General features: G+C 36.4%; 2 protein-coding genes and 1 long non-coding RNA gene across 3 annotated transcripts; 2 read left to right on the top strand and 1 right to left on the bottom strand.

Annotated features, from left to right (window-relative positions):
• On the bottom strand, positions 1-801 carry LOC147492784 (uncharacterized). The gene is made up of 3 exons (XR_015200096.1): positions 774-801; positions 482-554; positions 1-382 (listed from the first exon to the last, which is right to left on the bottom strand). It is a non-coding gene; the product is annotated as an uncharacterized LOC147492784 (long non-coding RNA).
• Positions 802-7845: 7044 nt separating this feature from the next.
• Positions 7846-14807, top strand: LOC147492783 (ribosome biogenesis protein NOP53-like). Its single transcript, XM_086565200.1, has 12 exons — positions 7846-8092; positions 8190-8353; positions 8429-8468; positions 8578-8606; positions 8884-8964; positions 9071-9181; positions 9912-9991; positions 13353-13472; positions 13553-13675; positions 14033-14099; positions 14202-14281; positions 14510-14807. Exons 1-12 carry the CDS (start codon positions 7921-7923, stop codon positions 14514-14516), a joined length of 1074 nt encoding a protein of 357 aa, XP_086421326.1. The 5' UTR covers positions 7846-7920; the 3' UTR covers positions 14517-14807.
• A 5858-nt stretch (positions 14808-20665) lies between these two features.
• LOC147492782 (uncharacterized) lies at positions 20666-24361 on the top strand. Its single transcript, XM_086568878.1, is given in 4 exon segments — positions 20666-21196; positions 22543-23369; positions 23372-23631; positions 23899-24361. Coding segments are annotated over 4 exon segments (1575 nt in total). The 5' UTR covers positions 20666-21110; the 3' UTR covers positions 24301-24361.
• The last annotated feature ends 200 nt before the right edge of the window (positions 24362-24561 follow it).

The following is a 24561-nucleotide window of genomic DNA, read 5'->3' as shown; positions in this document are numbered from 1 at the left end:
GACTAACAAATCTCTTGATCCAATTTATATATTGTCATCATCATCAAAATCATTGTTTTAATGTGATTAAGATTGTAGAAAAAGGTATATAGTGATGGAGCCTATGTAGACGACAATCTTCCGTGATATGTAGACAACAGTCAGAACTACTAAGCACGACAAAATGTGATTAGGAGCGTCAAACAATTATCATGTCACCAACTGGCCCACGCACACTGCTATCATACCGCCTTTACCCTCTTGTCCGATGGTAAATGTATATATGTTTATGTCCATATCTAATCCCAAGGAGCACATTTGTAATCCCCTAGTATGTATGATTGAAATCTGTCATCGTCCTTCCATCAACAGGAGAAAGTTTAAGGGAACCAAAATCTGCAACCTAGTGAATTTGAGAGAAACTTGATGAGGATAATGAAGTCAGTGTGTTCCATAAACTCTGAAGCCAAGGGATCGCACCGAAGGGAAGGGTAAAAGTTACCAGTTTTGAAAGTGCGGTATCACTGTAGTAGTTGTGCGCCATCTCAATCAACTCAACAAGTGACTGTAAACATCTGTGAAATCACAAAAAATAAAAATAATGCTATATGAATATGCTCTAACTAATCGAGACAGTGAAAGTTCTTGTATACACGTAAAATTTAACTAATAAGTTGAACGATGTGAATGGACACCTTACGTAATTACTTAGCTACATAATTTACTTAGCTACCACCAACAATTTCATCGATAAATCGGATAAACGTGAATTCAAGGTAGCAAACATTACACACCTTAAGGTGAAAACCGTTTTCGAAGTCTTTGAGGAAAAAAGTCGCCTTGTGAAACGACTTCCTCAACATCATTTCCTTCTCTAATTCTTTCTTTTCTAATTCCTTATCATCAATGCTTTCTAATTTTCCACGCGGGTTAGGACCATTAGTGCTCACATTGTCCTTTCCCCGCTTTCAAAGATTAAGGCTCTTTTCATCTGTCTTCTTCTTGATTTCTTTTAAGAGGCCGCCATGCTTCCCAAGACCCTTGATCTTTGGCTCGACTTTTGCTTCTTCAGTTTTTTTCGCATCAGTATTCTCTGGAGCATGATTTTGCAAATGTTGTACCCAACATGCTCCTAGCTCCCATCTGATGGACAATCTTGGATTTATAGCTTCTTTTTGCAACTGCTCCAGACTGTCTTGTAGTACTTTGCTCACCAAAGATCTCGCAGACCATAAATCCTCCAATTCTGAATTTTGTATGCGTTGAACTCCAGTACATGGTTGAGGCGTGGTTGACATATGCAATAGCATTCTCAAGCTGAAAGATTGTTAAGAGTAAGTCATAGTCAATCAATGGGAGACCATAAAGACTGTACACGAAAGCTCTATTATTGACACTCTTATAGTGATTTTGATAGACGACCTAAGGATTAAGGTACATTCTGAAGTCCTATAACCACTCATTAGCTAGACGTAAGATGTCCCACACGTACCTATTGACGTTCAAGGCACCCGCTGATCCTCAATGTCAATGTCCTTTGGAAGAGGAGTCCCTTCCTGAACTCTCGCGAACTGGAACTCTCATGTTCTTACATTTTAAGTCATGCTTGCCGTTATGTCCTTCAATGGCGGTGTATTCATCGCCGCAGAGTTTTGGGACATACGGTTGGTTTATTTTTTTGGCACTGCACTTTTAGGTGAGGAGAGAAGAACAATGGGGGGAAGCATACAACATAAAAGTAAAGCTTTAGTAAGAACTACCAAGTTTTGAATTGTCGAGAACCAAAATTGCATGCATTTAAGTTGAAAATATGCTTTTGGATATATTGCTCTTACTTGACCAACACAACCCGGTTGGCTTGAGCAAGCTTAGCTTCCACATCAACCGCTCCACATGGTGTTCGAAACAATCTCGATCTTGATATTTTCCGATGAATAGTACAATTAGAAAAGGAGTTAGTAGCTAACTAAGCACATCCGCACATATCATTATACAAAGTTACCAAACCCTTAACCTTTTTGGGTCATAAAAATCATGAAGGTGGAGCATCATTTGAGAGCAAGAATATGTAATATCAATATTTTGGTCGAATTGGTTCCCAACTTCAACCAATGAGTAAAGTTCTTGGATCAATTCTTGGCGATGGTGTTGCAATGCGAGACCGGACCTTTGTATGTGGATATCTCCGGCGGTCCATGGAAGCAACCACCGCAATAGATACATTTCAAATATGGAAGGATGTAGGTAACACATCAGCAAGTACAATAAGAAAAGAACAACTTACAGCCGCAATAGAAGGGCTAAGTAACATCACACCAAAAATAATCGTTGGTTTCTCGGCGGTTGCCATTCTTATGGAGTGTGCATCTATCGAATTGTGTTCCTTCCACCAGCCTACACCATATTGTTAACCATGAGACCAACACACTATTACACATAAATCTAGTGTAAATATACCTGCTGAATTGAATAGAACAAACCTTAACATTAATTTTAAGAGCTCTATACCATGCCGCCACGACCATGGCTCCGGGATCCGCATGTATGAAGCAAGGATTTCGGGGAGAAATGTAAGAGGAACGCCCGACTACAAAAGTTTGGGTTGTTGCAAGTTACTTTGGAGATCATATGGTTTACATGAGGTCTATCAACATCAGAATACACGATGATACATGTCCACAAAATGACCACTATAGAGAAGGATACTCGTGCCCATGTAATTTTACTACAATTTTAATCTTAAGCATATGGTCTTCACTATAACTCAAAAGATGAATAAGCCAATCCAAAAGGGATGGTCACCTGTGCATGCATATTTTTCGTTGATTCTCCGCCACTCAATGTAGCTTCCGATGAGAGAACAAAAGCAGCCGAAGGTTTATCTCCTGCAGCCAACCTCTGCTCAAGAATATAAGTTAGACAAAGTAATAAATAAGATAATAGAACTGACTGACGGTGGAATTGAAGCATTTTTCAACTTTCCATGCAGTCCAAAGCTTTTTTCTCTTTTTCTATGAATTTACAAATTGAAGAAATCAATTCAATGTTTCAATTACCAGAGTTATCAAAATTTAACTTAAACAAAAAGCTGAAAATAATGTCATCAAACCACACTATCAACAATCTAACAGGGAACACCTTTTGGTGAGAGAGGATGGAGAAAAGCGGCAATCGAATTGGTTAAAAAACTCGATACGTTTCTGAATTGTTTGTTGAGGTTAAGAGACCGGAGGTTAAGTGATTAGATGTTTTTTTTTTAAATTTAAGAGACAGAGAAGAGAAGGCTGTTGATCCCAAGTATTTCAAGAGAGGCAAGAGATAATACGATTTTTTTTTACCTACTGTTTGCAAAAAAAGATAGGATACGTAGAGATTGAGAGGGAGATGAAAAGGGAAATGATTAGTGTATTTATGGTAATTTAAGTCTTAATTTATGACTAATAAATATAGGCGTACAATTCATATAGTCATATAGTGCGTGCATTTGGTTTTCAACCTGAATTTACACAAAACTCCTTTGTGATGGTGTTATAACTTAAGGGTATAAATAGAAATAAAAGTTGAAATGACAGAATAGTCCTTTTTAAAGGCATTGAATATTTTATTTTAATATCTAATCAAGGGTATTTAGTGATAGATAAAAAGTTGGTCTAATTTAAAAGGTCAGGTTAATTATGGTGTACTTTACTAATAGAGATGAGCATCAAACTTGAGTCCTAATTAATGATTTTATTTTACACATCTCAACTCTATGCTACTATATATTGAATATTGACGAACAAGTCGCCCTGTAGATACTCGCACAACATCCCCCATTCTGAGTGTGAATTGTAAATGTTCGGAACTGACCCAACTCTACACTATTAGATTGCTGGACTTTTCAGAATCCTATCTAACCAGTGAACACATTTTTTTCTCTCGTGTTTCTCGTTATATAGTAATACTTATCGGACATGAATGTAAGCACCTCGTTGATAGTTCATTATTTAGTAATACATCATCAAACTATTGTAAGCTAGGGGTGGGAATTTGGCCCTAACGACCCTAACCCGGCCCTGACCGACCCGACCTTAAGCCCTATAAAGCCCTCACAACTAAAGCCCTCACAGAGTTTAGGGCCAGCCCGGCCCTAATGCCTTCTAGGGCAGGGCTAGGGCTAAGATTCTAAAACATAGGCCAGACCCTAATTCAGCCCTCATTAGCCCGACCTTAACCAAGTCCTAACCGGCCATGTTTCACACTTTCACTATAAATACACATACCATAATTGTCCAACTCTTTGTTAAATATTTTCAATTAAAATAACATTGTCCTTTGTAATTTATCACTTACACCCAAGGGTACTTCCAATAACTTGTCTTATATAACAAAAACTTGTCAACTTAACAGCCATGAAGAATAATGAGCACTAGCCTAATAAAAAATAAGACTTTATTCCTTTGATCATCAAGTCAAAGTCCATAACTTATTATTCTCAATTTCTTTTCTCACTTATTTCTTATAAATTATATTTTTATTCACATCCAAGCCAAGTCTAAAACTAAAGATTTCATTCCACACCATTAAAGCAAAATACAGAGCAGACATTTGTAACATAGAAACCAAAAACAACCTTTTGTCAGAAAAATGACATTTGTAATCTCAAACCTTTCTCCATCACTTGTTCAAAAGCCAATATTTTCATTTCCATATACAAAGTTTGAATCACTTTTAAATTAGAAGAAAGGTAATATTATATTTGTTTGAATCTATTATAGAAATAATTTATGATATTACAAATAGTTTAACAACTTCCATGACCCTTAACCAAAACTATTATGTTTCTTCTTTATATCTATTACTTCTTCCTTTAAAATGATAATATAATTATTTGTCTATGTATTTCAATTTAAAATGTAATTTTAGTGAGGTTTGAGTACAAGGAAGAACAAATTCCGAACTCTCGATGTACTTCAGTTCATTAGATTGTGAATGTGCATTTTAAAATTTTGGACCTATCTGAGGGATTATTTCTAGATTGGTTGGACTTTGAGTTTGTAGATTATTGTACATTTTTGTAATATAAATGAGTTTTAAAACTGATGTAGTAAAAAAAAAGAAAATATATAGGCCCGACCCTAAAGCCTTTAAAGAGGGCTTAGGGTAGGGTAAGGGCTTGAGGTTTAGACTTGTGACCCGGCCCGACCCGACCCTATGCTGACTTTAGGGCCGGGTCAACCCGGCCATAATATTTGAAGGGCTTTAAATGTTTAGGGCCGGGCTAGCCCGACCCGGCCCATTGCCCACCCCTATTGTAAGCCATTTCATTCCTATTTATTCTCATCTTTATTTGCAAAAAAATAACAAATTAACTTAAATAAACGTCAAATGTAGTTTTTTTTTTTATTTTTATGATGATTATTGACCGTTATTGATGATGATGCATCAAGTTTCAAATAATTTAGAGCATCTTCAATCTAGACACCGACTCAAATATCAACACCAAATATTTGAAAATTTGATAAAAATCTTGGTTCACCCATCATTCATCAACATCAAATATATATTTAAGTGAGCGGAGCGAACGATTTTGGGGCCGATGGGGTAGGTGGCCCAAAACGTTGCTTGGTTAGTTTCTGTCTGTCCTCACCTTCTCTCTCATTTCTCATTTCTACGCCATAATAACACTCTCCTCTCTTTCTCCTCAGTCAATCCTTTATTATTCCTCTCCCACTCAATCAATCGCGATAATTCTCCCTAATGACACGTCTCTCCATAATTCCGACCAAATAAACTGAACACGGCATTGATGTGTGGAAATAAGAAATTAGAGAAGAACAAAATCATGACTGATTTTTGAACCCCATCTCAAATTTCTCTAATACCCATTGAGCTCAAAAACAGCTTACCATCTTCCACTCTTTGTAGATGAAAAAGTGTTTGGTCAGACTAAAGGTACGTTTTTTTTTTCCAATGTCGATTTCTTGAGTTGGACAAATGAAGCTTCATTTGAAATGGTGTTGTCCGAATATATAATTTTGTTGTTTTTTAATCAAAGTTAATGATTGGAATAATTCGTTATTGGGCAGTTGTTGTCGTTGCGCTTTTTTGTCTCGTTGGAGTGTTGGACGCAAGTGCTAGTGACTCAGTGAGTATTCTTTAAGGCTAAGTCCAATGGTGCTGCAAATCATCAAATTTAACGTAAAATGTGATCCAATGGTACGTTAAAACGTTATACCGCCAACGCTATCTTCATAAATTTCTCTATTTTTGCAGTCAATTTTAACGTTATAGCGTATGCTCTGTACGCCATTGCCAATGGCGGGCAATCAAAAAAATCATTATTAGTGTTGCACGCCGTAGCCAGTGGCGGGTAGGAATGTGAATTAATTTAAATAATAAGTTACACGCCACTCACAATGGCGTACGGAATTCAATTATTAATTCAAATAATAAGTTACACGCCACTCACAATGGCGTACAGAATTGATTCTTTTTTTTTTTTTTTAATAACTTAATTTGTTCAATTACCATTCTATCCTACCCTTTTAAATTTTTTTGATTTTTTGTATCTCTGATTTATAGCAGATGATGAACAATGGTGTTAATTTTTTTGATTTATAGCAGATGCAGTTTGAAGGGATTTATAAAGGTGGGTGTAGAGCCCAGATCTGTTTTGAATATAACAAACTCACTCTGCTTTGGAGAACCACATTTGCTGGAAGGAACCCAGAGCTGCAAGAATGCTCCCTCCTATCCAAACACTGCACGTCCCATGAGATTACAACATTTATAATATAACTTCATTTATGAAAAATGGAGGGAATAAAAAGGTGACAGAGAAGCCAATAACTAACATTAATAAATTCATTTAAACTGTCTTATCTATTAGTCTTCTACAGGGGAACAAGTCATGATCTTAAATATTTGGTAATGAGGAGAATGCCACAGTAGACAATTTGGAAATGTTGCTTGGATATTTCAACATGCTCATCTCTATTCATGCCAATATCATCTCTTTTACACGCCACTGGTGATGGCGTACAAAGGTTTGGGTTTTTTTTTTTTTTTTTTACACGCCACTGGTGATGGCGTACAAAAACTTGGTTTTTTGGTTTTTTTTTTTTTTTTTTTTATTTCTTTTTTGTGTTATGGGGTTTTTTTAAAGGGCAATATAGGAAGATAAATAACTACACGCCACTGGTGATGGCGTACAAAAAAGTTTGGTTTTTTTTTTTAATTTCTTGCCCGCCACTGGTGATGGCGTACAAAAAAGCTTGATTTTTTTTTTAACCGATATTTAATATTTTGTGTTGGACGCCAGTGACACTGGCGGCTGGAAAAATAAACCATTGGATTTGATTTCGCTATCTCACTAACTGTATCTACTGTGTTATTGTGGTTTGGTGTTTTGGCGCACCAAACCATTGGAGTTAGCCTTAGAGACGGTAGAAGGAATAAATCTTGTAGTACACACATCTGCTTAGTTGATGAGGGAATCAGCTTTGCACTCAAAGATTGATAAGGTTTTGAAGTTTCGATGATGTTTAAAATTTTTAATGTTGGAATTAAGGTTTTGTGAAGGTTTATGTTTAATGATTAATTTGATTAACAAGTTTGAGAATGTCAATTGTTTGGTGTTCGTGAGTCTCTCTCGTTTTTTCTTCTCCCCAATACTCTTTCTCCTTCACTCAACTCTCTCTCTAGCTCCGCTCACTCCCCACTGCCACGCAGTATACTAGTAATACCAAATGGGCCATAATTTTCATGATTTATTAATTTTTTTGAATATCCAAATATATATTATATGGCCACGTCATCATAATGTGTGCGAACTCACGAGCCTAAAGCCCTAACATAAAACACAGAACTATAAGCCCCCTCCTCAAAACTCTGTTTTCGTTCACAGCAGCAGCAGCAGCAGCAGCTTCGTGTTGTGTGGACTGTGGAACAATAATAAAAATGGGGAAGTCGTCGAAGAAGAGTTCGCGAAAGGGAAAGAAAGCATGGAGAGCAAACATAAGCACTGCTGACGTGGAAGACTACTTCGAGAAATCAACTAAAGATGCATTGACTGGTGGTTCTCTTGCTTCTGCACCCGACGACTCTCTTTTCTTCCTCGACAAATCCACTGGTATTATCTTTTTACTTTGTTTGGTGTTACATAAATTGTGGAAAGAATGAATCTTTATTATGGGCAACTTGTTTTTTATATTGTATTTTCTCGGTAGATTTCTCGGTGAAGAGAAAAATTGACAAGAATAGGGACAAGATTCTCCATTGCGATAGATCGTTGCAGAAAAATCCATTTGTTGTACCTGTACCATCTTCAATCCTCAAGAAATCCAAGAAAGCACCGAAAGTGGTTGTTGAAACAACCAAAGATGTTTCTAAGGTAAGAGAGTAATTATTTACTTAGAGGAGGTTGTTGATTTATGTTCTAAAGCAGCCGTTTCTTGACATTCAACAGGATCAAGTATCTGGAATGGTTGACTTGTGGGATACTAAAGGTATCATCTTAATAACCATTTTTTCATTTTATCTTATACGTGGTCCTAGTTTTTCGCATGTTTGTTTCTCTGTGATTACAAGGTCTGAGTGAGATTCTTTTTCTTGCAGATGAAGAAAATGATGTCAAGGCCGTAAAGGTATGATGTCATCATTTTTGTCAAGTTCTAATGGTTTAGTTACTCTCTTGCTGCCACACGGGGTGTGTGTGTGTGAAGAGATCAGAAAAATTTAAACTATTTTGAAACATGTTACTCAAAGGGCAATGTGTATTTTTATTTCTCTTGGGTGGTAGTTTAGTGCTGTAGTTGTAGGGTTTCTCTATTTTTAAAATATTGAAGAGATTTTGAGAATCTGTGGAGTATTATCTATGTTGATTGAAGTTTGTTTATTTACTAATTGAGAAATTTTGTACAGAAGTCCAAGCCATCCCTTATTCCGGCAGTTGAAGTCGAACCACCTGGATGCTCATTCAACCCTTCTTTTGAAGATCATCAGGTTTTTTTTTTCTATTTATTTATGGTCATAATTAGTCTTACTGTTTCTTAAGAAGAGTTAGTTTTACTATTTCCTATTTTAAAAATCCAACTCTGAGTTTATTCAGGATTCACTGGCTTCTGCTGTTGCCGAGGAAATGCAAAAAGTCTACAAAAGTGAGTTGGGCCCACTACCAGTACCTCTAACCGTTCCTGGTGAAGTTGTGGATGAAGAAAGTGTAAGTCGGGGTTGTTCCGTCTTGATGATCAATTAAAACTTTCGTAAGGTTGAGAGAGTCGAGCAAAGGCTGATCTTGTCTTTGGTACACTTGAACTGGTTATTAAAAAGGTTTTAGCAAATGCACCAAGGCTTAAGCCTTAAGGTGTGCCTTAATGCTTTTATGGTTTTTAGGCCTATCGTGTTTCAATATTCGTTCTACTTCCCCTGTTCTGTTCTGTTTCTTTGACGACGCAGCCCATATTGGCATCTTTAAAGATTAAAAATTCCCTACTAGTTTATGTTTTGAGCATCAAATTACCTCATTCTATTAGAAATGGCATAATTACATCATCAAAACCCATTTTTCCTCATTCTCTTTGTTATTATTTTAATTGAGGCTTGCCTCAAGCCTCACTGAGGCAGAGTGCCTTGAGACTTTGATGTGTGTGTTTTTTTCCCAATAACTGGTTAGTAATGCTAGATTTGTCTCTTCTACTTAAAGCTTCTTAACTTAAATGTTTTTTCAGTTTGAGTAGTTGGGGTTTATTGATATTAATGTATGGTGTCCTGATATTTATCAACTGGAGAAATAAAACTTGCCCGATGCCTGCATGGATTCACCCAGTCAACGTATTTGGCACTCACTAGTGGACATTAACACTAGTTTATGTGTTAGTGTTACAGTGATGTTATGTTTTTCTAGGTAGTATTTTATGCGCACAGATATTCATATGTGGCATTTCTTCCAGATGTACTTACTTGATGTGGATGACGAAAATGATGATGATTTGGATGAGAATTTGGAGAACACTGACACCGGAACTGAGAGGTTTGCTTTCTTCTTCTTTCCATTGTTTTTTGGTGTTGTCTTTGTTTAGTATTATAATATGAAACTCCTTTGAGTTTTTGCTACTTTAATCTAAGGCATTATGAATGAATATATGATATATCCAGGGAGTACTTTTAAGGTATCTCCTTACTCTGAAGGTAATTTGAAATACCATTCTCTAAAAAGTAAATAGGGTCAATTCCCTTTAACACATGTCCTCCAACGTTTTAGGTCACAATATCCCTTCATATCTAATTAAATGACAAAGCTGACCTCATTTTACAATCTTCCTAAGTTTTGAGTGACAAAATGGCTGCCCATTTTCTCTTAAAAAGCTCCATCAGTAACAAATGATTGCGTAAGCCTCCACCTGAAGGGGTGACCTTTGACCCTACTGGTTGATCAAAGAGGTGGTATCTTAGATTGCCTTCAAAGTATGGAGTGCTAACCAAAAGTTACTATATTGTAATTTACACATGAAAACACAAGGAACGTACAAAATGAAGCTGTTATTGTAAAGAGTATACTCTTTACATAATCTAGATGAGAGTTAGATTATGAAATGGCTGCACTTCTAAGGAGAAGTTGCCTACATATCTAAAGTTAAGAAGATTGGAATCAAACCCCATTGTAGGTCATCTCCTGATGTAGGACAAGGTACTATTCCATATCAAGTGGATAGTGCAACTGTAGGGATAATGAAGACCATGTTGGCTATATATTGGAATGCTTGACTGTTATGAGCTTTGCTTTAATTCATTATTACATTTATTGCTAGTGTCTTTGGATGTCTTCTAGGTCCCTTGACAACAAGTCCTTAGTGTGTAGGACAGTAGGTCGCCTGAGTACAAGTCGTTAGCGTGTAGGTTGCATAAGTGTGATAGGTGAGATTTGGAGATAGCATGTATTGTGTTTGGATTGGTGATTAGTATAATCTCCTTAAACAGCTCCTTTTCATTAGGTTGTTTGATTGAAAACGGCCTGACGAGAAATGGTTAATCGAGCTTGATGAAACAGGCAAACTCCTAGTTTAGTTATCAAGTTTAGACGAATTAGAGCATGTCTAGAGGAACAGATCCTTGTGTTTATGATCAGAGCATTGAATTTACCAATTCTTGTGATCATTATGGAGGTACAAACAGTTGGTGCTATGTAGGAATTTTGGAGGTTTCAATCATTGTATGTTGTAGAAATGAACTTTAAAAGAGTTTCAATTCTGTTATCCATTATAGAGGTGTGAGTCAATTCATATCCCTTTATATGAACTAGATGTGAGTTTGAGAAAGAATTGGCTGCACTTCTTGGAAGGAATTGCCTACTTAACTGAGTCTGAGCAGACCAAAATCAAGTCAGGGTGTGGTTCATTGTCTTCATTTATAGAGATTCCATAGATGACTCTTGGTGCTTTGTATGGAAAGATTTTGTAACCACATGTATTGAGCCCACCTCTTTGATGGTTCGGTGCCCATTCCCTGAAAGACAACATGTATGGATTGGTTAACCTTTAGTCCAAAGAATAAAAAGGAAAAAGAAAAAGAGAATGAGAAAACCGAAGAGTCTGTCTCGGAAATCTCTCCATCATCACGATTTAGAAGGTTAAAGGGTTTTGAATCATAAAAGTAATGGCTGTGTTGTTGGCTTCAATCGATAAAGACGAAAACTACTACTCTCTCGTGTCTGATTGAAATCTTGCTTTATTATACCCCTCAGTCCTTCAATAAATTTGATTGTGTTAATTGATGGTAGTGATGGGGTTGGTGGGGTGGTAGTGAATGATAAAGGGACCTTTTGATAAAGAAAACAGAAAAGTGACTATAGAGGGAAATGAAGAACACTTGTTATTGAGCAGATAGAGGTAATTTCAGTAACGGGATTTTAATCTAGTTGCACAATATCATGAACACTGGATAATGTCATTAACAAGTTTGTCTTAACATTGTCTTTCTCTTTCCCCATTCATCTGAAAAGGATAATAAAGATGTAGTTGCAATGTTGACAAAGGTTTACAAATAAAAGTGATGAACCAAAAGAAAGAAGTAATGAACCAGCACAAAAAGGACTTGCGTAAAAGTAAAATGAGAGAAAATTAGACTATAATAGTGCACCCTATGTTGTTATTTCTCATCAGAATATGTTGTCGCTAGTATTCTTTAAGAAATAAAGGATCTTTTGAAAGGAATAGCATTAGATTATACGTAGCAGTAATGGTAGTTAAAGGCTTTTTAAAGTTGGAACCTAAGGAACAAAACTGAATTAGTTCTTCCTTTAGTTCAGGTCTTAAACGATTCAAATTGTATAGATTAGCAACCAGCACGAAGGTTTCAATGGTTCAAATGCACCAAGGACTACATCTGACTGGAGTCACGGAAGTTCTCAATTTCATAGTTTATCCTATGAATTGATATATAAGAATTTACGCCTGATATTGTAAGAGCAAGTGATAAACTAGGCATATAACCTTTACAAAAGAAAATTACCCAATAACAAAAGCAACACGAAAAACTTATCTGATGATAGGATTTCAGCACGTAGTTTCGTGTCGGTACTTCTCCGTGCTGCTAAGTATCGAGTAACATGAATTGCAGAGTGTAACTGTAGGAATATTGAATACCAGGTTGGCTATATATTGGAATGCTCGACTGTTATGATCTTTGATTTAATTGATTAGAACATTTACTTTTATTTCTTTTCATCGTTTCATTTATTGCTGGTGTCTTTTGGGACACCTTGGACATACGTCTCTAGGTCCCTTGACTATTGGTCCTTAGTGTGAAGGAGAGTAGGTCGCCTGAGTACAAGTCGTTGGTGTGTAGGTTGCATATGCATGTTAGGGGAGATTTGTGGATGATGACACATGTTGTTTGGGATTGGTAATTGGTATTATCTCCCTGCAATTGTGAAATCAATATTATCAAGCAATTTAAATTTGTATTAGAATTTAGTTCATTACTAATGTGACCTATGGATAGTGTGGACATTGGAATCCATGATTCGAATATGTCCTAAAATCAGTTGCATAGTAACAAAATAACAGTCTAGTTGGGGTACACTGACGCCCCTCTTGGACAATGCCGGACTTGACCTTGCTTTGAACTGAACAGTTGGCCCAAGCACTTATGAAGAGTTGTGATACAGCTTCGTTTTAGTACTTAGAGGACAAAAAAGGACATATTTTAGCTAATTGTGTAGTGCTTTAAACACACTAGACATATCATTCCTTTTTCTGTTGCAAAAATATGGTGATGTCTGAGTTTATCCAGCTGATCATTGTGTTAAATCTTGAGAGTTTTGGTACTACTGTGGTTCCCTGTATAAGAATATATACCACATGTTGACCAAGAAAATGTGTGTCATTCTACAGGCCTTCTAAAAGAAAGAGAGTTACTCGAGTAGAGCTAAACAAGAGAATCAGACGCAAAGAAAAGCTAAAGACAGAAACAGAAGCAAAGAAGATAGAAAAACTATCTAAAGAGATTGACAGGTATAACATTGTTCGAATCTCGAAAGGTAATACTTTGTTTGAAAATTGTACTTATGTTTCTTATGGTGTTATTCTTATAGCTTACCAGATATATTAGAAGAAATAGCCAAGGATGATGAGGAGAAGCAAAAAAGACATGTCAGGCGTGCTACAACTAAGCAAGAAAGACTTAAATCCGGCCCACCTCGATTGGGGAGACAAAAGTAATTAGCATTTAACTTTTAAAATTCCCTATACTTTGGTCATCTTATAGTTTTGCTTGTATTGACTGAAAGGGAGTAGATGGTCTCACCCAAAGTGCTGTGATACAGAATTGGCTTGCCCACCATAAGGGGTGTAATTGAAGAGTCTAGTCAATATCAGAAAAATTTGTTGAGCACAGTTCTGGTCGTTTCTTTCTATTTCCAATGGAACTCGTCGTACCTTTGTAATGTAGTTAGTTTTGTAATCTAAATGACTAAGAAACTAATTTAGTGTTTGATGTATAGGTAGTAAATAGTATCTCACTTCGTCATATTCCTTCAAACAATAAATTAACTGCGTCAAGTTCTCCTTTTCAGATTCGTACCTGCGCCTTCTCAGGTCCTATTATCTGAAGAAATAACTGGATCTCTCCGTAAGCTAAAGGTTTGTTCATCTTTTTCATTACCACACATGTACATGGTCATATCAGTCATTGATTTATAGTTTATGCATAAAACCTGAAATATATCCTATTTTTTGTGTTAGGGTTGTTGCACTCTAACAAGAGATCGATTCAAGAGCCTTCAGAAACGAGGATTAATTGTTCCTGGAACAAAGCGCAAAAGGTATGTGGAGTCCTCTTTCTTCTTTTGACGATTCTTGTTAATCGTCCAGTAAATCCACTTATTAGTAGTTGACGGGCTTGTCCTTTGGTCCAGTCTTTGGGTAGTTCACCCTTGAATGATATGGAATCAGTCATTCACCCGGTAAATACACTTAGTGCACAGGTGCCCGTCTAGTTATTATGTGCATATGTATTATGTAATAACATTCTTGTTTTGGAGCTTGCACAGGAGATAGTTTGTGTATTTGCTTCTGTGACGGAGCTTGTGGACTGGGTTTGGGCAGCTTACACAGGAAGAAAGCTATACAGGTGTCACCGAAGAGCTGAAAGGCTTGATCCCCATGGCCCAGTAGATTTTGGTCGTCTTTTCTCATTTAACCAGTTATCGTTATTAGGACAAGTTGCGGTTCTGTATTTATTCTGAAACTTCTCAATTAGTTTGTAGCCCCTATGAATCAATGGAGTATTGATGGAATCTACTTGTCTACTGAATCATATATGACATTAATGTTCGCAGTTTGCACTTATTTTTTACAACTTGTATGTATGCGTGAAATATGTATGAGTAGACAATTGTAGATTGGAGAAAAGGAATTGATTGGAATTGGTAAAAGGAATTGATTGGAGAAAATCTGAGTGAAAAGTGTAGAACTGTAGATGCTCCTTCATACTTGCTAAGTGCTAACAGAAATTTATTGGAGAAACTTAGTGAAAAGTCCATATCTTGCCTTGTGCTCAGTTGCGAGTCTTGGGAAATATCTGTAAGTTAAATTGAAGCGTTTTCACCTCCTACCAATTTGCTCTCTAGTGGAACTCTGGGTCGGTTTCCAAATCCCTGACGAAACTCAATTATCGTGCACTGTTATCTGCATGAAAACTATTTTGAAGTAGCTTTGCTTAGTGGGCGAAAAAAATTATTGACATGGTACTGAACTATAGGGCAGGGATCGGGTCGGGTTCGGGTCAAATATGGTTATATCCGAATCTGAATAATTTCACAGTATCCGAACCCAAACCCGATTATATCTGAAATTTAATATCCGAATCCGACCCGAATCCGACTAACCCGATCGGATAACACTAAAAATTCAAAAAAATCTCAAAAATTATATCCGAATCCGAACCTGAACTCGACATACCCGAATCCGAATCCGACCCGAATACATAAACGGATACAAAAATCAACCCGAACCCGATATATTCGGTAATTGGGTCGGGTCAAATTCGGGTCTACCCGACCCGATTCCCTGCCCTACTGAACTATAGTGGAACTGTATTATTTTTTCAAACTAGCCATTTGGCCCGGCCTATGGCCGGACTTGCTACATAGATAGCTAATTACTCAAAAACCTAAAGTCCACTTGAATAAATAATATATGTATATTGATATCTAATGATTCATTGCATACTTTGTTTAAAGGGTTTATGCTTTTCTAATATTTTTTGAAGGGGATTGCAAGCTCTCAAACCTTGATCTAGTAAGTGTAAAGCGTACATATATCTTTTCTGGCTGATAGATCAGCAGTAGCGAAAGACAAATCGATGTCAATTTCAAATCTAGATGAGAGTCCTACCTTAGCTTTCTCAGCTGCTTAACGAAGCATTTGGACAGCTAACTTGGCGATTATATTGTAGCATCAATCCCATGAATGTATTTGGCGTTGGTTATAAATTAAAGTAGATATATGATAACTGCCTTTTCATTAGAATCATTTCGACACTTGCCATTGGGTAACGAAATATTTGACAGGCCAAAATCAGTTTGATCAAAGATAACCACGCGGTTGTTGTTTAGCAGCTGCATGTGTGGTGCTGCTATCCCAATGTTGTTCTGTAAAAGCGTCCATTGGTTCCTGCAAAAACATTAGAATTCATAATGCAAATGGTTTTAAAATTTAAACTAAAATCAACACATCAGATATAGTTTGTTAAAATCATCAAAAGTGGTAAGCAAAAAACAACTTGAGTTTCAGATGTCTGGTGATCCACACAAAGAGACATGCTACATTGCACATGGATGCACATAACAAACAATAGATTGCAAAGGGCATAGAGCTTACCCAAGATGCAACCTTATCAGTAAACTGCAAAAGTTTTACCAGATCAGAGATCAGAAAAGCAAACCCAAAAATATAAAAAGTTAGTCCCTTTAGTCACGATTCAATTGGGTTTATGTATGGCTCACCCTAACATTTTCAGCCTAAAACTGTTGCAAGGCAAAACTGATCGTATACAACCAAGTAAAGTGAAAGATATTTTTAAATCCATGATGCAAATAAACCATTAAGTCACTTTGGACCTTCAAATGGCATAGCCATAGGATGTATCAGTTCAACAATACAAACTCGTGAATATTTTGTTCACTATTAATTTTTTTTGTGGGAGATGGGAATATATATGTTATATTTATATGACCATCTCGTTTTATATCTCGGTGTACATCGAACCGGACCGATTTAACCTAAAAAGGGAACAAAAGGCTGATTTTTCAGTAAATATGATCTCTACACCATAAAGATAATCCTCACAAATGATCGATATTTATTAAGTTGTTAAAAAAGGCCAACCCTCAAATGAACTAAATTATTGTGAGGATTAACATCACAAAAAAATCAGCATTAATTCCTTGTGTAGGTTAGCGACCCGTTATCGGATGATTACAGCCTATACACAAAGATGCCCATGTATCCATTCCAAAGAAATATACATGCTACTAAAAAAATCCCGGAGCACGTGTCGATATATAGATCGCTAGATATATTCCTTGCTTTCGGGAAGGACGGCTGCAGTTCCATAACCTTCCTGCAGGACATTTGGGCCCCTCCTATTCCATCCTTGGGGAATAAGATCAACTCCTATAACAAAGAATAGATCGTTAAGTGATAGCAGTGACCACTTCTGATGCAAAATAAGCTAACTAACATGGACACTTCACCAGCTATGGCCTTTGCCACCAAGGTCTGAGCAAAACACAATGAATGGTCGATCTTTAAGAAAACTTACTAACTAACTAACTTGGTCATTGCAAAGCAGTTTCAAAAGTAACACTAACCTTTCCACATCCAGGAGGTCCCTCTAAAAGGACGCCGTGAGGCGGTTTTATTTCCATTTTATCAAACAGTTCTGGACTCTTCAGGTACCTCACCAACTAATTGATAGAATATATAAACAAAATTAGATCGCTTTTTAGAATACAGCTTTACATTGTAACCCTTAAAACATCCACATGACCTTCAGTTCGAGGGAATATCTTTTGCAACATGCAAGTCCATGCGCAATATCCTACTTGACTTGACAAACTTGAACGAGTTCGAGCGGACGGCGGAGAATTCAATGAGCTCTGTAGACAACCAAATCGACAAACAAGAATTTGACACTATTATCTTAGAACGTGTTCTAATTTAATAGTTGTAATAATCATAAAACAGTAATGAAAGATTTTCACCAAGGGGGATTGGAGTTGATAGTTATCATATAGGTCGTCAAAAGGTTCCATAGTTAGAAATTCAAGTACACAACACACACAGGAAAATTGAACAAAGCAATGTATGGATACCATGTAAACTCCTAAGCCAATCAAGAGGAACCTATGTATCTCTCAAGATTCAGTTCCTATAAACGACTAATGACTACACTCATAATTTTTCAGCTTCAGTCCTTAATTTCAAGAATAATCAACTAATCTATTTTTGAAATCATGACATGCTTGACTGATACTTGTACATCACAGTACCAAATTCCATAGTTTCCTTAACCTATTATCCTTTCTTGTAACTCTCCAATTTCTAAACTCTACCAAATCAATGACTTGCAAATTATTTATTAAAAACAAAACAAAAAACAACCCAGATGCTTAGCAAGCAATCAATCAGTAGTAAATAACACGACAAAAATAAGATAGCAAAAACATCACACCTTGCCCTGAAATAGTGACGCGTCATCTGACCCTCTCGAGCAAAGGTTATATACTTTATACTTTCCCTACATATAGAAACTTGGTTAGTAAGCCCATAACAACCTGACAAATGCATAAAAAGGTGAAGTTGGCCAGCACATTTCATTGGTTTTGGAGTAAAGATATTCTACGTTCATATAAAAAGTATGTGAGTCCAACATGAAAATCAAACCAAAAAGAGTACCGTTTTGTTTATCTTGTCAAATTAGAGACAGGTAACCCACCTCTAATTTACATTGAGGGGTAACTTATATGCATTAGTCATGACATCCATCCAAAAGCAACATTCATTCTTTTAACTACGTGTGTGCAGGGGTTTGTCATGAAGAGAGTTTGTGGTTAGTCTCAAAGAACCTTATGACTTCTTCCATGTGGTTTCGGTAGAATCCCTGCATCACATCTTTTAATTTGTCTAAAGCAAAAATGATAGTGTTGAAATCAATATCTTAAACTTTCACACAAATCTGTTTCCACTATTACCTTCAGATATCCAAAAAGACAAAAGTGAAGTAGATTAAACAAAAAGTAATTTACCGGGGCTCTTATTTTTTAGGTTTTCTTTTGTTTAAGAATGGAGTAAGATTGGAGATAAAATTTAAGAAAGAGGTTTTTATCTACTTATCTATTTTGGGTTTATATGTATTTTGGGATACGAACAATTGAAATCTTCAAAAAAGGGCGTAGATTTACTTTTTTTAAGAAAAATATGATGTGTCAGTCTGAGAGAAAAAAGGGGGCTGACGTGGGTCACTGGAGCATTCTCAACTACTCAGTATTAATAGTCTTAGATATTGATAATATGGGTATTTATTATCAGAAAATGTTTAAGAGAGTCTTTTAAGAATATTTTGGACTCCTAAAACAGAGGCATAATATTTTTAGTTTTTACACCCAAGTTTGACCAAAACCAGAATTTGACACATGTTTAACTACTTTTTGAAACAATTAACAAAAATACCCTATTTAATTATTTGCAACTACTTCTACAATATGTGAAACAACGAGATTTCCTCTCTCATAATCTCTTAAAAAATTCATAAATTTTAAATATATTTAAGTTATTTTGAAACTCAACATTTTAAAATATATATTTTAAAACATATATTTAAGTTATTTACTCTAGGCTTCTAGGCCTTTGACAGTACTTTGTGGAGCAATACACCAGTACCTTTTGCTGTTATGAGTGGCCTAGATTTAATACACCAATGAAATTATCAAGTAGCAATATATAAGAATTGAACTACTACAATTGAAATGGCATTGACAGTTTTGCAAATTTAAAGATAGAAACATAGAATATTCGAATAATAAATGAAAGAATAGTACATTTTGATCAATAAAATGGATATACAAAAGTAAACATTGTTCATCTTTTTCATCAGTATCAAATTCTCAAAAATTATAATCAAATAAAAAAAAGAATAAATTTTTTCCGTAACTAGGAGGAGAAGCTGGAATTGACATAAACACTGTCAGCATGAGTTATTGGGTCTCTTATTTACTTTGTGGAGCAATCCTCCTACCTTCTTCTAAATTTTATTTAAACCCAAAATCTAATCTTTTTGTTATGGTAGTTATCTTATCTACATGTAGTTATATTATTCAATCTTATTATGGTAGTTATCTTATCTACAGGTAGTTATCTTGGAAGGGTGAAAAAGAGAATAAATTATATTAAAAAATAATAGGTGGCGGCCTGGTCTCGAGTCAAAAGTTTAGATTCTAAAGATTTTCTATAAAAAAACACTTACGGGGAATAAAAACAATGCAAGGGTATTAAAACCCAAAAATATTATGAGTAGGAACTTTTGAGTTGTTTTTTTTTTTAAATGAGACTCTCTAACCCAATTTCTTGTATTTATTATGTACTATGTTAAGTATTTATACATATTTGATGATTTGGCAAACATAGAACTAATTTTGCAATAGTCAAAATTTGTTTACTTCATAATTGTACAACGGTCAAATCATCAAATACGTATAAATATTTAACAACGTACATAACGAGTACTCATATTAGTAATATTTGAAATATATGGTATCCTATTTTGTAAAAAATAATAATACAGTATCCATAATATAAAATCCACTATAGTTCAGTATCCATATAATTTTTTTTCGCTTAGTGCCTTCACAATATGATAATTTGGGCGGCGGTATATACACCCCAATTTTTGGGATTGGCACCCTTTTGCCAAAAAGGTAGTAGAATAAAGGTTATTCCACCTATGTCCCAACACCCCAAGAATAAACAAAATCAACTTTCGAATTTTCGGCGGCAAGATAGCACCCTGAACAACAAGAACTCACATAATTTGATTGCCACTTCGATACTTTGATGGGAAAAGTTGATGGTAGGTGACGGTAAGTAAGGGTGGAATTTGAGCCAAGTGGTTCGGGCTCAGCTCATTTAGCTTGGCTCAAACTCGTTCATTTAATCGATAAACTCAAATAGCAACACTTAAGTGTTCAATAACCGAGCTACTAAGGCTAGGCTCGGACTTGTTCATATATTATATGAGTCAAGCTTGAGTTTTTTTTTCAAAGCCTCACTTAATAAACAAACGAGCCGAGCTTGAGCACAGTAAAATTCGACTTGATTACCTCAAATTCCACATTTAGTTGTGAAGACCAATAAGTTACGGAGATTTGTTGCTATGATAGAACATGAAGAAGAAACAAAGTTTTGAGAAGGGTGTATTGCTGTAAAATAGAGTGATTTAGTTGTTTCTTTGTATCAAAATATCTCCACAACGATGAAGCGAAAGTCACCGGAATGAGAATGGGGAAGAAAGAGAGAAGAAGTAAGAGGGAAGAGGAAAAAAGTCATCTAATATAGTGAAGCTGAGGTTGGGTGACTTTGCAAAACATTTAGATGTTGAATAAACTTCTGTTGGTTATCCTGAAGCAATTAATGGTTCGAGTCCTCGACATGCCGATAGTTTCGAAAAGATTGATAAGGTTAGTGCTCCTACCCTTCATGTTTGTGTTTGTTTTCATCTAATTTGATCTGTACAAAACTACAAATAGTTGAAGCGGGAAAGTGTGGCTAGGTGGCCACAATAGGTGATGTTCGACATGAGGAGGAGAGGCAGCGAGAGAAGAGCTCGTTTGTCTATTTTGTTGGTAAAGGTGGGTACAATGGGGGTACTTGCAGTTGAGAATATTAGAGGGGTGCTTTTACTATGGATTTTATTAAAGGGGCGCTAATCCCATAAGTTGGGCTAAATATACCGCTGGCCTAATTTGATCTCATTCATGTCAAGTTAACTTTGCAAAACTAGCAACATATAAACCACTGGATTGTTCATCCTATGTTCGTCAGTGCAATAGTGGGAATTTATATGTTTCGTCTATCAACATAATAACTTAATCTGCACAACGTTTCGTCTATCAACAATGAAATTTTTGGTGTTGTGGTTGTGTACGTGACCTCATTGTCATCCAATTCTAACACCTTTTTGATACCTGCAATGTGTAGCAGCAAAGTAAGGGATACAAAGTTTACTTTGAGTCAAATGCAACACAAAAGATGTTAGATAACACTGAATAACAAAATCAGAGTTGGTGTAAACGTACTTCTAGAATGGGTCTAAACAACAATAATCCCAATAGGGGTATTAAATCTTGTCATTTCACATTTACAGAGAATTACACACATCACATTTCATATATTAGTAGACACACACATCACAATTTTCAAAGCTGTTATATATTAAAAGCTGTACCTTCTTGTTAATTGTATTGATTTTCGAGCAACTGTTATAGACTTATATTAGTAGACATGACATAACAACTGCTTAAGCAGTTGATAATATACTTAAACAATAACAAGTTAACAGTGCCATCATTCCATCCCCCTACCCCCTATCTTTGAAATCTAGATTAGTTCTGCTAGGAGTCTATGCTTTGATAAGCAACCACCTTGCACGTCTAAGAGTTTACTAACATTAAAACTAAAAAACCCATAGCTGACTTTAGTTGAGATATCGAGACCAAACTTCACCGTCCCTCATGGATCTCATTGACTTTCTTGTGTTACGAATTTACGATTGAAACTTCACAAATGTAACAAGAGAGACCTTTGACTAAAGCCCTATCATTATAATTGGCATCAAAAGACACCAGTCTAACACTTGAAGATCCTTGAGTTCATTTACATTAACCTTCATAACACTAGCACCCCATCCTTGTCCAAAATTTCTCAGATCCTGTAAGTAATTAAGAGTGTTGCATTATTGTCTTTTTGTTGTCTTTTCAAGCGGTCAAGCCTAAAAACTCAAACTCCTACATATCTTGTGCTTCAGTCTTCACTTAAAACACAACTTCACAAGAGAAATGGAGAGAAGTCCTGAAGATTTTCTCAAACCAAAGACTTGCTGCATTTGTAGCTACTCAACAAAACTTGCACTGTTTTTCATAGTCACTTTTGTCGGTTTTTTCACTCTTTTCGATATTCAGGCTTTAAGAATCCTACCAATTTCTTCTCCCTTATCTTCCTCCACTTCATGGTCTACCTTGCAACATTTGAAGACTTTCTTTACCAAAACTTACCATTTCAACTGCTCGAGGGAGCTCGAGGCAATGGCCTCTAAGCTCCAACATTCCGTCACGTTCCTCCCACTTAAGGACCTCAGATTCGCCCACACAGCTATGGACGGGAATACATGGTTTATGAGCTCTATATGCGACGACGCAGGTGAAGAAGGTGAAACAGAGCATCTATACTTTCCCTCAGAGGCATCAAAGGGAAGGTTGCTCTGTGTGGCTGGAAACGATTCACATTATGGAGAAAGGAATCTATATGGCTTCGCGTGGAAGGACAGTCTTCCAGCCAACTCAACCTTAATGGAGGGCCTGACATTCGTGTCTGACACATACTATGACTATACAAACCTCTGGCATGGGTTGACGGCAATGGCACCCTTTGTAAGTTGGTACAAGAGGAACGGGTGTGAAAGTCCGTCAAGATGGGTGTTGTACCACTGGGGGGAACTCCGCACTGGAATGGGATCATGGCATGAGAACCTCATGAAAGCCACCTTTGGAGAATTAAAAGTGGAAGGATTTGGAAAAAGTAATGGATCTTCTTGCTTTGAAAAGGCTGTTGTCATGAGGCACAACATAGGGAAGATGGGGAAAAGAGAAGGCTTGAGGTGTTTGATATGTTGAGGTGTAAGGCGAGAGCATTCTGTAATGTGAGCTTTGAGAGTAGTAATGCAGAGAATAATAAAAAAGAGGACACTGCTGTAAGGCTAACGTTGCTGATGAGGAAAGGAGCAAGGTCGTTCAAGAACGAATCATTGGTGGTTAAAATATTTAGTAACGAGTGTGCAAGGGTTAAAGGATGCAAATTAACTGTTACTCAATCAGAAAATCTCAGCTTTTGCGATCAGGTTGGTACTTTCCCAGTTTCCCTTCTTGGTTTGCCATATACCAGTGTAATACGTATCAATTTGCTTTCAATACGAGCATATTGTATCATACAATATTGATAACTATGTTGAGAACTATCACATGTCAGAAAATAGTTCATACATATTGCTGCAAACATATAATCCCAACATATAAATCTCTAACACAGAAAACAGATTGCTGGCAAACAAACAATATTTAATGATTCTACAAACACATTGCTAAACAACATTTTGGTATATATTCAGGTAAGGGCGATGAGTTTTACTGACATTGTAGCATCACCACACGGGGCCCAACTGACGAACATGCTCTTCATGGATAGGAACAGCAGTGTTATGGAGTTTTTCCCCAACGGATGGTGGGAGTATGCAGGCATAGGCAAGTATGCTCACCATTGGATGGCAGATTATTCGGGAATGAAACACTTGGGAGCATGGTGGGATCCACAAGTTGAGAAGGAATGCCCCCATCCTGAAAAAGAATCAGAATGCTTCGGTATCTACAAAAATGGTCAAGTTGGCCACAATGAAACTTTCTTCACCGAGTGGGCCAGAAATGCCATCAATCAAGTGAAGGTAATGAAGCAGGATGAGTTCTCAACCCAGCAACCAAAATCAAGTTGTGTGTGTGCACGAGTAGTTGAATGAATAATTCATATACATTCAAACAATTCCTGAAACCAAGAATGCATAAACTACAATTACGATTTCAGTTCTGTTTTTAATCTGTAAAGTATGCGTCTAAGAATGTCAGTTAATGACCTCAATATAGATTTCCCAGATCTGTCAGACTCTCACACAGACACTCCTCCCCCTCCCCTATCCTTTCACTTGTTTTCGGGTCTAGAATTCATGTCCGTAAAATTCATATGAGAAGAAAGCTGAAGGAAAATAAATACGTATGAAGCA

The sequence above is a fragment of the Coptis chinensis genome, chromosome 6 (assembly GCF_015680905.1).
Source record: "Coptis chinensis isolate HL-2020 chromosome 6, ASM1568090v1, whole genome shotgun sequence".
NCBI lineage: Eukaryota > Viridiplantae > Streptophyta > Magnoliopsida > Ranunculales > Ranunculaceae > Coptis > Coptis chinensis.
This window is presented reverse-complemented; position numbering and strand designations above follow the sequence as displayed.

What these genes read in the sequence shown, in the direction of transcription:
- LOC147492783 (XM_086565200.1), top strand. Translation starts at nt 7,921, where the DNA reads ATGGGGAAGTCGTCGAAGAAGAGTTCGCGAAAGGGAAAGAAAGCATGG. An exon ending in CAACCAAAGATGTTTCTAAG is followed by an intron (nt 8,354 to 8,428) that starts GTAAGAGAGTAA and finishes GACATTCAACAG; the next exon opens with GATCAAGTATCTGGAATGGT. An exon ending in CTATCTAAAGAGATTGACAG is followed by an intron (nt 13,473 to 13,552) that starts GTATAACATTGT and finishes TTATTCTTATAG; the next exon opens with CTTACCAGATATATTAGAAG.